Source organism: Silene latifolia, chromosome 1 (assembly GCF_048544455.1).
Source record: "Silene latifolia isolate original U9 population chromosome 1, ASM4854445v1, whole genome shotgun sequence".
NCBI lineage: Eukaryota > Viridiplantae > Streptophyta > Magnoliopsida > Caryophyllales > Caryophyllaceae > Silene > Silene latifolia.
This window is the reverse complement of record NC_133526.1, coordinates 186,258,441-186,275,868: the sequence shown is the minus strand read 5'-3', so window position 1 is coordinate 186,275,868 and position 17,428 is coordinate 186,258,441. Positions and strand designations below refer to the sequence as shown.

General features: G+C 37.8%; 1 protein-coding gene across 1 annotated transcript; it reads left to right on the top strand.

The window, feature by feature from the left end:
- Positions 1–1,676: 1,676 nt before the first annotated feature.
- Positions 1,677–3,542, top strand: LOC141613374 (uncharacterized). The gene is made up of 5 exons (XM_074432107.1): positions 1,677–2,074; positions 2,211–2,291; positions 2,717–2,873; positions 2,959–3,130; positions 3,256–3,542. Exons 1-5 carry the CDS (start codon positions 1,692–1,694, stop codon positions 3,336–3,338), a joined length of 876 nt encoding a protein of 291 aa, XP_074288208.1. The 5' UTR covers positions 1,677–1,691; the 3' UTR covers positions 3,339–3,542.
- The last annotated feature ends 13,886 nt before the right edge of the window (positions 3,543–17,428 follow it).

Genomic DNA, 17,428 nt, shown 5'->3' with positions numbered 1-17,428 from the left:
TTATTAAAAAAAAATTGACGTGGGAGTTAGTTTAAAAAAGTGGATTAAGCGTGGGTGTAATTGATAATTTACTCTATTTATTATATATATACCAAAATAAAGTTTATTGGTTACAATCGTCCATAATATATAGTTAAATTTGCAAAATAGTTTTCTTAATCAAAATAGTACTAACTAAAATGTTTTAGCCATTAACTCGAAAATGACCTGACCCAAAATAACTTATACCCGTAAGTGACCCGATTCAACACAACCCGATCTGAAATGTGTGACAGGCCCAAAATGACCCGACCCAAATTGACCTGTTTTGCCAGGTGTAGACTAGCGAGGTAGTAGACATCAAGCCACTAAGAAAAGAAGGAGCACTTGGTCACTTACGGATAACTTTCGGCTTTCGATTCAACTAGTAGCCGTCACTTTGCTCCATTTTCATGGACAGGGTTCGAACCCCGGCCTCATAGTTAAGAAATGAGGTGAACAACCACCACACCAAACCCATTTAGTTAAATGTTTATCTTCATGATATATACTTTTTCATCTTTTATTTTCTATCATATATGGAATTAAATTTTGTACCCGTGACCTACCATTTTGACTTCTACACAAATAGTAGTAATAAGTAAAATAAATTACATTTTTGGAGACAATGGAGTTGTGTTTTTTTTTCGTTCCTTAAAAGTTTAGGTTAAGGATTAGACCTTATTCAGTTTAAGGCCAAAACATATCACCAACCTCTTTTAAGGGTTATAGTGGTGTTTATAGATCGCTTACTAACAAGGTAGATGTGATCATGGGCCGGACCTATGCGGGCTTGGGTCGGGTCGAGATAATAAAAATGACCCACATATGCGGGCCGGGCCGGGCCGGGCCAAATGTCCGAGCGTATTTAGCGAGTCCAACCCGGCCCTTATGGGCCTAATTGGGCTTTCGGGCCTTTAAATTTACTACTTACCGAATGAGAAAAGTAAGATAATACCTTCAATTAGTACATTAATAACATACTTAGTTTATAAAATTGTACAAAATATGATGAAGTGCATATAAATTATTCTTTAAAAATAAAATAAAGATAACTATCGGCACATTATAATGCTTAATCATGTCTAGTAGATATGATATATGTTATGTCAACATCACTTTTAAATCTTAATAAATATACACACGAGTTTGTAAAGAGTTATTTATAATTTTAACACTACTTAAACAAACTTTATAAGAAAAAAATATTCTTTTATTAATTAATATGGGCCAAGCCGGGCCTAACACTTGACCCAAACCCGGCCCAAATATACTTTGGGCTTTTTTGGGCCAAAATATAAAGCCCAAGCCCTTCAAAAAAGCGGGTTGGACTGAACTGGGCCAATAGACTCAGTCCATTTAATCACCTCTACTACCAGTCTACAAGGTTATATTTTAGCTCAATAGAAATCCAACTTCTTATAAGTTGGACTCTTTAACCTTTGTTGGGGAGACAATGGAGTTGTGGCTAACTGGCTAGGTGGCATCACTAATGGTAAATTGGTAAGGAATTAAGTTATACAGGTGTCAAAAGCCCATTGACTACCATAATAATATTACTAAGTATTAACCTAGTACGGATGGAGTTTCTTTGATAGTATGCCTCCTGTCCAAGTAACCTAATACTTGTATCTCTCTCTCTGTATATTTCTTTCGCTCTTGTGTGTTTGAAGATGGAAGAAGACAGCGGAACTAGAGGTGGGAAATTGAAGGATGTTAGTGACGGATGTGTTGGGTCCTTGTCCTCCTCTTTCAAGAATAAAGTCTCAATCACAGAATCATCCTCTACGTATGTCGGTGATGGTAATGATTGTATCCCCTTTGGGAAAAGAGCTCTATATTATTATCACCCAGTTGATAGCGAGGTGGTACAGGAGATGTATGGTCTCCCCACACATGGAGATCTGGTTCGTCTCGTCGAGTCCACGCGTAAGAAAGACGAAGACATTATTTCTCCAAATCTTCGTTTCACTTACGGTGTCGAGCCTTACTCCCATGATTCTGACCCCCGCATCGGTAGCATTGCTATCCAAAAAGAACAAGCCCTAGATATGGCGTAAGTTATTTACTTTTTTTTTGTTTTCATGATTTTTATCAATCAATTTGATGAAAAGAGAATGGAACTAATTTAATATCATTAAAATTGTATAATTTCGTCAATATTACAAAACAATTGCGTTTGTTTTGTGTAGACGATCAAGTGATAGAGCAGCCTCAGGGATGATGATGAGGAGGCGGCTTCCTGAGGGTAGTTATTTGCCAACACCATGGCGGTATGTAGTACTCCGTAATAATATTACTCCCTCCTATTCATTTTAACTCTCTCCTTTCAAAAGGCAAATTAAGGGGAGAATTATTTTATTGGAAAGTATTGTGGTGGTGTAAGGTAATTGGAGAGAGGGAAGGTATTATTGTGGGGTAAAATGATTAAAATAAGTATTGTTGTGGGGTAAGATGATTAAAATAAGATAAAGTATGAGTATTGTGGGGTATTGTTGTGGGGTAAGGTGATTAAAATAAGTAAAACTTTACTAAATAAGGAAAGGGAGAGAGTTATATGAATAGATGAAAAAGGAAAGGGGGAGAGTTAAAATGAATAGGAGGGAGTACTATGGAGTAATATTTATCTATTCTTCTCCTATGGACATATGAAATTTGATATGGCTGTTGGTTTGCTATACTTGTGCTCAACTTACAGTAAGCCAGACTTGAAGCCTGCTGCTCCTGTGCCTAATCAAGAGGAGATGTGGAGGAAAAGGTACGAAAAGTGGGAGGAGGAAGAAGATGAACTATTACATGCTCTCGATCTGAGGATGGCAACTAGAGGTTTGGCATGCTTCAATTTGAAATTCAAGGTATATACAATTGGGTACCTGATTTAAAAGCTTTTTCATTTAGTATTTTGTATTGTTTTCTTATGTCTTACTCCATGTTGTTTAGACTGATTATATGGTTGAACAAGTACTGGGAAGTCAGAAAATGGACCTCGGAAAGGGTTGTTATTTTCATTGCAACTTCATAGCACGCTCCAAAAAAGCCTTGCAGCAGCGCCTCTTCTTTGCTGAAGTAGAAAATGCCGTTAGAGTCACTTTGTGTTGCACTTTGGACCATGGTATGTCTGACTCTCTCTTTTTGCTATATCCTCTGGCGAGATTATTGTGTCTTTGCCCACTTTCTTACATTAGAAAATCAATCTGATGAGACTTGAAATTTTTCTTGTGTTTTTCTGGGTTGTAGATGGTGTTCGTGGCTGCCGTTTCTGCGGTAATGAGTTTGTCCATCCATCTGAGGAGGGTTTGCTGACTGTTGGGGGCAATTAGCCGTACTGCTTTTGCGGGTGATTATGCGCAATTGTGTCTTAGTTGTCAAGACTAGTAATCTAAGTATTTATACCGGAGACCCTGTGGATTTGGCAAAGAGAATTTAGGGTTGTCTATATTTTGTTGCGTTTGGTTTCCGTTAAAAGAGTGTAAACCTTGTACAAATTAGGGAGTTAATCGTCTAATTTATTAATGTTTGTTTTCTGGACCATCATTTATGCATTTTTATACTACAAAATTCTTAATTTTGCAGTTAGTTCGATTTCTGAAGAGCTTAAGAAAGAGTGACAATTGAAGAATGCTAGCCTTCTAACATTTTGAAGTTGATTCACCATGTTGGTGTAATTCGGTCACATTACTCGCATAGAGAGTAGTACAGTATGGAAGAATGGAAATGAATTTATGCACGCATCAGAAAGGTTTGGATAGTACATTAGTGGACATCAGTTAGCTCAACAAACAAAATCATGATCTCGGTCGAAACCTGTATACATCAAAATTGTCCTTATGTTTTATATGTATGGTATACAAGTAAGTTTATCTTATCTTCGCATGTTAAACATATAACTTTATGTGTAAGCCATTTTGCTGAGTCGACAAAAGTTCCATCTACAACGATCGATATCAAACTTTTTGGCCCATATAAAAAAACTTGCCCAGTCTGAACTTCACATTGTCCAAGCCCTGTCATTCATATTTTTTTTCACTTTGTACAACGGCGTTCTTCGAGTTTTTAACGAGAAGTGACGGAACCAGAGCTCGAAGTTGAGGCTAACATATTTATCTTAGACGAGCAAATTAACAATGAAACACAATAATCTTTTAACAAAAGATCAGGAGAAAGGAGTGAGAATAACCCCTCCTAACCCTCATTTTGTCATTGTCAATGTCTCAACGGCTAAAATTGTCGTTGTATGTTGCTTCCCATGTAAGTGAACAATAAAATCATACGTACATGGGTGTATTGTGACACACGCAAACCTGACAAAATTGACCCGGGCCGCATGATTTAGGCTCCGTTTGATGATTTACACTTCGGGTAAAATTTATTTGACCAAAATTTCAAATTTGATTTTTTTTGAAGTGTTTGGCAATTAGCTTATTTGGTCAAATAAGGTCTGAATGAATGAAATCTTCTCGGTAGCATTACCTCTGTAGCATTACCTCCTCCTGTAGCATTTAGGGATGACAGTGGGTTGGGGACCCGACCCAGACCCTAAGGGCCGGACCCTAACGGATCGGGTATGGGTCTGATTTTTTCAGACCCAATGGGTATGGGCCGGGTATGGGTCTTAAGTAAATATTTCGGGTCCGGGTCCGGGTCTAAGTTATGAGACCCATACCCGACCCTTAGACCCTTTATTAAAAAAAATAAAAAATCAAAATCACAACTTTTCTGAATTCATACTGGCAGACCGTAGAAACCAAAGCAACTAAAGTCTCTTTCTCTTCCCTCTAAAACCCAACCAAACTCTTCTGACAATATCACCACTCCACCACTGACACAAGGAAACCACCACCACATCACTGATACGCGACTGACAACCACCTCTCTAATAGGCGGCGACCGACAACCACCATTGACGGCAGCCAGCGACGGTCAGATGGAGACGGCTATCAAGTACGGTATTGATTTTAGGGTCCCGAGTTTGATTCTTTCACATGTATTTGGAGGTAAAATTAATTTAGATTTTCTTTGTCTTTCTTAATCTCTTTGGTATGTATATTGGATTTGATAGTGTACAATAGAGATTAATAAACTCATAATGTTAAAGTAGTATGAATTTTTTTTTTTAATATTATAGATTCCATAACTGTTGATCTTGTTATTAAAGTGGCTGAAACTCGGACCCGCGGGTAGACCCAGACCCGACCCTTACCCATAGGGTCCGGGTATGGGTCCTCAAATTTTAGACCCTTGCGGGTCTGGGTCGGGTACGGGTCCAAAGGAAAAATCTCGGGTCCGGGTCTTGGTGGACCCGATCCAGACCCTACCCATTGCCATCTCTAGTAGCATTTGAGAAATTAGGTACCTGAAATGACTTATTTTCCATTTTGTACCCCTTTATTCTATAATATTAAATCATTTTCATATCCTTTACGCCATTTTACCAAAATCAGCTACCTTTTCAGCTAGTTTGTCAAACACATTTTTATATAATCAGTTACCTTATCAGCTCCTAATTTTCAGTTACCATATCAGGTTTCAGTTAGCTTTTCAGTTTTCAGCTACCTTTTCAGATTTCAGCTACCTTTTCAGGTAATTTTGCCAAACAAAGCCTTAACATGTCGCCTAAATTGAAACTGAGCATGACCAATAACCCGAATTGCCGAAACCAACATGACTCTATTTGTAAAAGAGACCATGTCTTAAGAAAATTGTAAAAAAGACTCACATATCTCATTTTCTTTGTACACAAAAAGTACTAGTAGTAGAAACCCTATTTCTCTCTCTATACACACAAAAATTAGTAGTAGTAGAAACCCTATTTTTCTCTCTATCCAAACTAGTTTTAGATCTACTCTCTATTATTTGCTCTATCAAAATAACTTTAAATCTACTCTTATTATTTGTAATAAATTAATTATTCCGGTTCCAAGACTCGATCTTTATACACTCAAATTTCTAGATCCAGCTCATTTAAACAACTTTCTTCATTATACACTCAAATTTATAGATCCAACTTCCAAGCTCATTTAAACAACTTCCTTCATTATACACTCAAGTTTATAGATCCAAGCTCATCTAACTCATTCAAACAACTTCCTTCATTATACACTCAAGTTTATAGATCCAAGCTCACGTCGTTCATTATACACTCAAATTTTTAAATTAGTCTTATTTGTGATGGATACTATCCGTCACAAGCTTGCGACGGGCCGGATAGTACCACATTGTGTGAAAATGGCATGGAGATGAGTCACGTGCAATTGTGTGTAGGTATTTGTAGGCAATAGTACACTGACATGAGAATTGACATTTTTAATTAAAAAAATTTAAAAACCTTACCTTCCCAATGCAATAACATTGCATCTTCTTAGCCTCCCATCTTATTTTCAATTTAATTTTCGGACACACTTTTTCCATCTTCATTTCTCTCTCTACAAAACCTAAAAATCTTCCTTCTACTTTTTTCATCTGTTATGATCTTCATCTACTATACTATTTCCGTCCGCTATGATCTTCATCTTCTCCCTTACAAATTAAAAAAAACCCAGAACATAATTAATCTAATTATAAACATGGTAAGAAAAACAAATAGGAAAGACGATATTACCTACAAAAAAAATGCTAGAACGGCACATATGCAAGTGTTGAATCCAACAAAGGTATTTTAAATTTTTGGTTTCTAATTATTATAATTGTTTTGGGGTGGTTTTAGGGTTTTAATTATGTATCATTTTAGTATGAATGTATGAAATTTAATTTAGAATGAATGTATTAGGTTTATTTTACGATTTCGTTGACGATGATTTAGAATGTAGGAGGTTCTTGTTGTTTTATTATTAAATTAATGATCTTTGTTTTTGCTATATTAATTGTGGTTTTTATGTTTCCCATACCATGTTCGAGAATCACATGTAAGGGGTTGTGCCGCGGAATAAAACGGTTGGAATTCTGAAATGTGACCATTTTAGTGGTGTCATGTTTATGAACCAAAGTTTTTAACAAACTAGTTTTAGTCCCATGCAAAAAAATGCACGGTTATACTATCAAAATTTTAGACAGACGATATAATTATAAAGAGTTGAATAGAGAGTCGTATTTTTAATGACTCGATAAATGAATTAATTTATACTCCGTATGTTATTATGATAATCTAAACCCATGTAAATTTGCACAGTATGATGTTTAAAACATTAGCTGTAACTAAAAGTATACAAAAAATGATTACATTCTCTGTCAAGTCATATATAATCCGTAACATTTTAAATTTGAAATATAAATTACGTACATTAGATATTAATTAAGATATTGTATATAAGCTGAACCCGCGACATTTCACATAATCTACATTTTAATATAATAAAGTGTAGATTAGCATTTCATTTTTTTAGCCTCTATGTACGTTTTTTAGTCTTTAAGCTTCTTTTACGTTTTATATTTTTCCTTAAAAGATACAATACTTTAATCTGTCAACAAAGAAAAAATTGTATTGAGAGAAAATTAAATAAATCCAATGCAAGTTTGTGGTAGGGTCCACCTATAGAAAATGCAATTGTTTACCTTGATTTTAAGGAACCAATGAGAAGGCTAGAAATAACCTAGCTTTTATACTAGGTAGATTGTATGATTTTTTTTTACTACTACATATGCATATAATTTAATTTAGTCGGTCATTATCAGTTACCATATTATTTAAGATGGTAACATTTTTAATTAAAGTGTCGACATGTTGATGAGTTTATTGAAATTAAGTAGTAGTATATAAAATGTAACCAAATATCAGTTGTTGTGACCTTTTTTTATAAACATGATTTGGTTACTTAGTTTATTTAAGTGGTGATAGAGCATGGATTAAGTTAAAATTTGTTTGTCACCATATTAAAGTTGTTTGTAAACATTTTTTTTAGGAATGTCAAATTACTAAATAGTGTCATGATAATATATGTTAATGGTTACATATTAAGTTACAATGAGGACACTTTATTATGTTCATAAACTTGTGTTCTTTGTTAATATTTTACATATGAAAAATTCTTGTGTACTCCGGGAGTACCGTACTCCTTACACATAGGATATTATTATATTCTATTTGGTGGATTAGTTTTAAGTGTAAGGAGTACGGTACTCCCGGAGTACGTAAGAATTTTTCTTTACATATTGAGTTAAGTTATGAACCTAATAACAAGAATAGTCAACTTTTTGTGTCTTATAAGATGTTACTAAAGATGAAGTGTTTGTTGCCATTTACATAAACTACTGGATTAAAGAATAATGGTAAAGTAAGATATTAAACTGTAGTGGTGACATATTAATCTGAATTGTCTACATATTCATATATTATCTAATATGTTGTTGTGTAAAATATGTAACTAAAGTGGTGACATATTATTCTGAAATGGTTACATCTTAAGGAAATATGTTGACATATTGATTCTGGATGTATGTTTGCAGTCTATGGACGTTGAAGAAGAGGCAACGACTTTAAAAGGAATATTCATCAAACGTTACACTCGAGCTGCGGTGAGAAAGGGTTTCACATGTGATGGCCCTGGCCGCAAAGGGAGATGGTAAAGGCCAAGAAGCGCTTAAGAAGTTTGGGCGGGGAAATGGAATGGTAGTGGTTTGTATTGAACAATGTAGTTTCCGTTTGTTATATATGGTGGTGTCGACATTTTAGGAAAATATTTTGGATAATTTTGTTGACAATAATTCTTTGATGAACACCAATATCAATGGCTTGTTGTGGATGGTGATTTTGTGAAAAAAATCTAGTTAATAATACTAAGGTATGGATGTTTGGTGATTATGACAATGTATATCTTTAAAATGTCACTGCCATAAGTGTTTATCTAACTTTTTTCAAGTTAAAATGGTTGCTGATGTAACCATGCATATTTTTTAAAATATTATATAACATAAGTAATTCAATATTAAGATGTATATTATGTTAACATTGTAGATACCTCGTTTTTGTACCTCCCGCCAACTACCCAGTGATGATTGGGCCGCATGTTTAATTACGCGGAGCGATTTATGATATTTCGTAAGTTCACTGACACATGATAGCTCAAACAGTCAAGTCAACCTCATGGTCATCATCTACGCGCCAATACGGTCGTTTTGACAGTAATTAGAGTTCATTTGGAGTTCGGGTCAAAAACCGCTTCCATTTTCTAAACCGTCTTAAACCCGAGTCGGAATATTCTTGAATTTTCCAGAGTATTATTCCTAAATTCTATCTTTTATCACGAAAATATCTACCTTGCTGAATAAGGAAGCCTACATCTTCCCTAATTCCTAAATCACCGCGGAAATCTTTCTTGCTGAGGAGGAAACTGCCCAAGAGAGAACGCAACAGGTACTGCGCCTCTTGGAAAGGTCGCAGTTTCCGTTGCGCCTCTTCCTGGGCAGCTTTTTCTCCAATTTTCAGATTTCTTTCGGATTTCTTTCCTAATTCTATTTTTACCATAATTCTTCCGTGTGATTAGTATAAATAGAGGCCTCCACCTCACATATTTCTCACGCGAGTGTCCGCCCTTCTCTTCTCCCTTTGCATTCTAAGACCGCGCTCTTGTTTTTCGACGCCCGCGTGCTTGATCTACTCAACCACGTAAGCTGAGATCATTCTAAGTACCAGTCACGTTTGAATGACCGACCAATTTGACCTACACCTTAATCAACTCAATCAATTTGTTCTAAATCCTCTTAAGAGGGCACTTTCATATTACATCGAGTCGAGCAATCACTAATACGACAACTTAGTTAATCTCGCTTCGTCAAACATGTAAGTCTGAGGGTGTAAATCCCAATTATATTTATTGTATTTTATTTTGTATTAATTAATGTACGGATTTATATCACAAGTACGCTTAAAACCGTTCATTCAAACCTATTCTTCAAAACAGCAGCGAAAGACGTCCTAGAAGAAACGCATCAGCAGATGCGCCTCCTGAAACAGTCGCAGCATTTGCTGCGCCTCTTCTAGAGGCTGCTTTTCTGTTGTTGCTCTTCTTCTTCTTCTTCCTCGAGTATCTGTTTTCTTTGTTTTTCTTTTCTTCTTTCTTTCAAAATTCTTATTTTCAAATTATAATTTGTTTTTTGTTAATACTTTTCAATAATTTCCGACTTAAATCCCTTATAACTAATATTTGCGGGTTTTCATCATTAATTCAAACCCGGATTTTAAGAGGCTCGATTTGTTCATATCAAGTCCCTTGAATTCATCTTTGACATGTGTTTTTCATTCTGTTTTCAACCTTTATTTTCCAGTTTTTGTTCTTTCGTCCAAAATCGTTCGAGCTATAGTTTTATACAATCCGGTTCCGACATTTTAAATAACCACTTGTAATCCTTCGTTTATATTTCGTTATGACGGTTCTTAATGCATGTAATACAATTAAATCACTTCAACTCGAGATGTATATCAATAATCAACATTAATCAACCAACAAATAATAACGATTCAACGAGTCCGACTTTCACAGTCAGAGCCCAACTCAGGAACAGACGCACGGTCTGATGCGCCTCTTCTAAGAGACGCAACAGATGCTGCGCCTGTTTTGAGATGGTTTCTTCCTCTGAACTCACCTCGTTCAGACGTAGGGTTCCTAATTAGATTTTAATCGACTATTATGTGTATTATCACTTCTAATCTGACATATTTTCCATATTTTAATTTTGTTTCTTTTATTTTCTTTTCAAACCCTTCCATCTTCGAGCGTACTTGTGACGTAAATTCAAGTTATCCTTGTAATTCAATTGTAATTTATTTTTTTTATTGTAGTTTATTTATTTCATATTATCTTGTATGATTTATTTCTCTGGCATATTCACATGTAATCAACCTAAATTCCAAGTTCAACCCAATTGGATGCTAAATTGTGTGTTCACCTACATAGTCTAAATTCACATGCTAGGATTAAAACATGGATGTTGCATTGCATGCATATAATTGACAACATATCGAGTATAAACAACTTCCCTGATCATTAGTAGAGGCCGCTATCGAGGCGGGTGGGATTAGGTGTTCAAATAAACGAGCTTCCTAATACGTACCTTCACCCTTACTCAAGATCTCTGTGAACATCCGTGTTCATTGGCATCATGAGAGTCATCCTAGACATAGAATGCTAAGGGTAACGAATTTCTTAGTGTTCATGTCATTACTTTGTGTCTTCACATGGCATGAAATATTCAAACGGTTCCAATTTTCCATAAAAATTGGTGGCGACTCCACAAATGCATGCTTGTCAAACCTTTCACCGGTTTCAATGCCTTTCAAATCGGTAGCGGCCCATGACGTGCTTTGGCCCTCGCGCCGGAGTTCCGTGGGAGAAGTGCCAACGCCTCGAAACCAACGCGCAGATGCGCGCGGCGCTGGTGGCTATGTCCATAGTTTGGCGACTCTCTGGGAATGATAAACTTAGACTAAGTCTAGTGTTACCTAGGGTGAAACTTGAACAAGGTTAGGGAATCGTTTATATGAGACAATTGTCAGTTTTCATTACTCGATCTTCTTAGGTCATTTTAGCCAGCCTTCTTAGGCTTAACCCAACCAATTCGACCAATCGTCCCATCTGGACGGTGTAAATTCCTATTTGTGCCCAAAGATGAATAGCTATTGACGTCAACCATACCACGATGCTTACTCATGTTTGTATCAAGAGTTTTCACTCCTTGAGCGAATGGACTAGGAACCGACCCGACTCATGTTTGGTACGAACCTCTCCACAGACCAGGGTATGATAGCTTGGTATGGCAACCCACCTTTTAAACCAAAACCCTTCTAAAACCACTCAGCATACCGTTATAATGTCCATGTTTGTGTTTGTAACTTATATGATAAACAAAACCATGACAAAATTTTCAAAATTTTTCTTCAAAATGAAAAATGTAAATCTTTCAAAATGGCCTAAATAGCTGTCAAAATTTCAAAAGTCAAACTTCAAAATCAACCATTTCAAAAGTCAAACTTCAAAATCAACATTTCAAAAAAATCAACTATTTCAAAAGTCAAACTTCAAAATCAACACTCCTACCATCACACACAATGATTGTTTAGGACAACATTTCAAAATCAACTTTCTTTTAACCCACATGACACACACGTGTCCCCTTTTTAGTCAGTCCACGAGTCTTGTCTTGTTTGAGTAAGTGTGCAAATTAGTCGAATGTGTTGATACATTGTCGGTTCTTGTTCTCAGTCCAAGATGGTGGGAACGAACGAAAGCGCGGCATCGTCCACGGTCCACCCGATGAAAATGGTAATAATCAAGTTCTGGCCGCGCTACTCCGTCTTCAGGCTAGTCAAGATGTTGCCTATGCTCGTCTCCAAACAATCGAAAGTCGCATAGTGGCCGTAGAAGCTAGGATTCCTCCTACAGAAGTTCCTATTCCCAACATTCCACTGCATGACGATCCTCCACCTTTCGTAAACGATTCTTCTCCTGTCCTTACTGAAGCTGAAAAGCATCTTCAGTACTTAGAAGAGCAACTGATGTACCTCAAAGGGGATGACATTTATAGGGAAAATAGCCAAAAGTATGAAGCTGTAAATGCCAACTACCAACCAACTTCAATATGACGACATCCCGAAATTCAAAGGGCACGAAAACCCTCTAAACCACATTCGTGCTTTTAAAGATTACATGTTTATCAAGGGCATCAAGCCAGAGATGTTCTTAAGGATCTTTCCTTCATCTCTCGACACCATTCCCAAACAGTGGTTATACTCTCTAGACCACAAGAAGATATCTACTTAGGATGATGCGGCCATCGAGTTCATTAAGCATTACGCGGATAACGCCGAAATTCAAGTCAACATGCGCACTCTAGAGGTTCTTACCCAAAATGAAAATGAAGGGTTCACCGACTTTCTAAGTAGGTGGAGGATGACTAGTACTCAACTTGTTGAGCGTCCAGATGAGGCCACTCTTGTGGAGAAGTTCGTGGGCAACCTAAGGCCTATATATGCAAATCACTTGAGGTACCAAAACATCAAGTCTTTCAAAGACTTAACAGTACTAGGTACAAGGATCGAAGATGATATTCGCAAAGGACTCTTGTCCAAAACGGTGGGATGCGGATATCAAGGGTCAACATCAACCGGAAGTCGTTCCTACGGTTCCACTAGCAAGACCGACGATGTCAACCTCGTTGAGTCATCCAAGAAAAACAACACACCAATAAAATTCACCGACATTGGTGACACATATACAAATGCGCTGAAAAGGTTGATGAAGCAAGGAAGAATCCAACCAATAGGGCCTATACCTGAACCGGAAAAGAAGTCCAAATTCTGGGATGATAATGCTTATTGCGAGTATCACAGGGGTAAAGGACACGACACAGAAAACTGTTATAGGCTAAAGCATGATCTCCAAGACATGATTGAAGATGGACGTTTGCCCTCCCGCAAGTAACCCTAAAAATACAAAGAATCCTCCTGGAATTCTAATGGTCTCGGATGAGGAATCCATCTTGGATTGCTCACACCTTATCTCTCCAGTAGAAGATGAGATCAATATGGTCGACCATGGAGAAGCCTACTCTATCATCGCACCAACTATCACAGATTTTGTCGCATGGGCAAGAAGTGTGAGTAGATAGGTTGTTGAACTAGAAGATGTCGTGTCGTCTTTGCGAAATTCAAAAATCTCGACATAAAGAGCCACACAAATGGCCATCACCCTATCCCGCGGATCTATAATGCAAGAAGTCATCACGGTAGTTAATGATTTGGTTCAACAGATTATCCATCTAGAATCCAAAATCCTACGCCTCAAAGAGCTCAACACTATCATTGGCGTTTGGGCCGACGATGACGAAGATGTTTACCTCAAAGAACATTCCTTGGTCAAAACTTTGAAGGATCTCGACATAGATCACCTAACTCGATCTGGTCGCCCTTATCAAAATGTCACTCCCGTGCAAACAAATAATTAATCTACCAATGGGAATGTCACATCTCCAACAGAAAATAACGAAGACTCAGTCACCGACCACTTAATGAAGCAGCTGCAGAAGATAAAGGTTGATCTTTTAGTCTGGTAACTAGTCTCTAGTTCATTTCCACATCGCCAAACTTTGCTACAAGCATTGGCTAAACTCAATGTAGCACACGACTCTACTCCAGACGACGCGGTCAACCTAGTCCTCCCGGACTCAATCAAGTTAAGTAACCCAGTTACTTTCTCAGATGAAGATTTGCCACCTTTCGGTGTCACTCACAATCTAGCTTTGTTACGGTCACATGTCTAAAAAAGAATGACACTAGTGGATGATGGCTCCGCAGTCAACATCATACCATTGAAAATAGGTTACAAGCTAGGCATGAAAGAGTCAGACTGGACTCCAATTAATCAACGTGTTCGTGCATATGATGGGACACGACACAAAGTGATAGGTCTCATCACTCTTACTATATCCACTGGACCAATCGAAAGAAAAGTCAACTTCCAAATAGTAGACATCGAGGCGTCTTTTAACATACTTCTAGGAAGGCCATCATGAATTCATGCCTCCAAAGCTGTAACATCCACGCTTCATCAAAAGATCAAAATCCCTCTAGATGGTCGAATAGTGACGATCACTTCGTCACCTATCAAAGCAGTAATCGAAAAGATGTCCAGCAATCAAGTTGTGTCGGACCCAGTGCACGAGCTAGGATGATTTCAAATCATCAACCTTGTAGAAAGTGAATTAGAACCTCTATACTTCAACCCCTATTCTAATCTAGTGGTCAACCACATACTCAAATCCCAGGGATACTTCCCAGGAATGCCACTAAACCCTATCTGGAACAACACCTTCCCACCATTCAAAGGAGGCCATTCCCCGAAGACACCACTAGGATTGGGGTACGAGCCTACCGTATCCGAGGCTTTCGAAATGCTCACTCAAGTCCACGATCGCAAACATCGAGGAATCCAAATGCGGCCATATCACCTTACGCTAAATGGGTACTTTGTCAAGGAAGGAGACCACGAATCTTTTCACGGATTTCCTGAACCTTGGATGTTAAAAGGCAACAAGCTAGCTGGGATCGAGGTCTTCCACGATTGCTATTTCATCCCTCAAGAAACGGTTCTTACCGTCAAGAATCGTCGAGACAAGATCATCCGACACCTTGTCTCGACGAATAAGCCGTTAGCCTTTTATTCAGAGAAGATCGATTTGTTAAGGCAGCCCAAGACGAGATTATTACCATGATACTTCAGAATGACCATTTCAACCCCGCAGCACTTATCACGGATGTAAACCCAGCAAACCAGCAAAAAGGATGGAGAAAGTCAATTAAATGGACCAACAATTAAGGAAGGCTCTTCAAGCTCACGACTGGAGATGGAGAGATGTTCAAAGGAGAACCAGAACAAAAACGAGTTCGAATCTGAGTCGGAGTCAAAGTCAGAAACTGAGTCTAAGTCTAGGGAAGTCATTAGAGAGTCTCCTCCTATTGTCACTCCCCATCCCATTATTTCTCCTAGTTTAGCGTCGTCTAGTAACAGTAGCTCGGGGAATGCCCCAACAACTGTCCCTTTACCGCCACTGACCATAGCGTAGATGGCTTCTTTGTTTCTGCTATTTTCAAACATTAATATGAATAAATCTGATTCTGCTTACTCTTCGTGTTATCTTGATTGCAATTATGTTTATGATGATACCAATGACGATCCTGACCCAAACTCATCCAAACTACCTCCCTACATAATTAAAGAAATACTAGAGGAGGGTAAAGGGGCACCACTTATAGAGAACACTGAACCTATGAACGTAGGGATATATTTAGAACCCCAAGAACTTAGGATAGGGACAACTCTTGACCCGAATGAAAGACCTCGCGTCATCAACATTCTTCATGAATTCAAAGACATCTTCGCTTGGTCCTACAAGGATATGCCAGGTATAGATAGGGATATTGCAGAACATCGAATCCCAATTAAACCAGGTTTCAAACCCGTAAAGCAGAAACTTCATCGAATGAGAACAGAATGGGCTCTTAAGATCAAAGAGGAAGTGGACAAACAGTTCAAAGCCGGGTTCATCAAAATTTCTGAATATTCAGTCTGGGTGGCTAATATAGTCCCTGTACCCAAAAAGGATGGGCGAATCCGGGTTTGTGTAGATATTAGGGACCTAAACAAGGCCAGCCCAAAAGACGATTTCCCACTCCCACACATCGACATACTAGTAGATAATACAACAGATCACGCACTCCTCTCTTTCATGGATGGGTATGCGGGGTATAATCAAATCAAAATGGCTGAAGAAGATATACATAAAACAGCGTTCGTCACCCAATGGGGTACCTATTGCTACACCGTTATGCCATTCGGATTGAACAATGCTGGAGCAACGTATCAACGCACCGCGACTACCCTGTTACATGACATGATGCACAAGGAAGTAGAGCTATATGTAAACAACATGATTGTCAAGTCCAAGGATAGGCAAGGTCACATCGTCAACCTTCGCAAGTTCTTTCTCAGATTGCACAAGTACAACATGAGACTTAACCCTCAAAAATGTGCGTTTGGAGTCACGTCCGGCAAGCTATTGAGGTATGTAGTCAGTAAAAGAGGAATAAAGATTGATCCATCCAAGATCAAGGCTCTACTCGAGATGCCACAACCGCAGACAAAAAAGGAAGTTCGTGGTTTCCTGGGCAAGGTACAGTACATAAGTCATTTTATTTCGAAGCTCACTATGATTTGCGAACCCATATTCAAGAAGCTCAAGAAAACGGACCACACCATAAGGGACGACGGTTGTCAAAAGGCATTTAATAGAATCAAGGAGATATTGGCTAAGCCACCAGTTCTAATGCCACCGCAGAAGGATCAACCCTTATCTCTATACCTTACAGTCACAGAAACGGCCATGGGGGCTGTGCTCGCACAAGTCGCCGAGAAAGAAAAAAGAGCTATCTACTACCTTAGTAATAAGTTCTTAGAATATGAGACCATTGTTATTAAACTCCCGATCCGGATCCTAGGTAGAATTTTAATTTTGTAGGAACTTACGATTCAACTTGTCTCAAAAATTTCAAGTAGAATCTTAACCCGATCCTAGGATTCTACGATTATACGACCCGATCCTACATTGTTAATATTTCAATTTTTTTCAGTTACTAAAACTTTATATATGACGTTTACGATAGAAAATTAATATAAACCGGAATAATTTGTGGGCACATGATAAGATAATAGTGTTTTGAAATTTAAACACTATGTTTTTACATATTTTGACAACACAATTATGTATTCTAGTTAATTTGTAGGATCTTACGATTCTACGATCCGATCCTACCGACTCGATCCTATTAAGCTTATCTATCCAAAGTAGGACCCCGATCCTAACAACATTGTACGAGACTAAGTATACACCACTTAAGAAGACATGCCTCGCTCTTGTGTGGGCAACC

Excerpts from the sequence above, each read along its gene's own strand:
- LOC141613374 (XM_074432107.1), top strand. The coding sequence starts at position 1,692 with ATGGAAGAAGACAGCGGAACTAGAGGTGGGAAATTGAAGGATGTTAGT. Across the intron at positions 2,292-2,716 it reads TATTTGCCAACACCATGGCG|TAAGCCAGACTTGAAGCCTG; the intron begins GTATGTAGTACT and ends CTCAACTTACAG. Across the intron at positions 2,874-2,958 it reads GCTTCAATTTGAAATTCAAG|ACTGATTATATGGTTGAACA; the intron begins GTATATACAATT and ends CATGTTGTTTAG.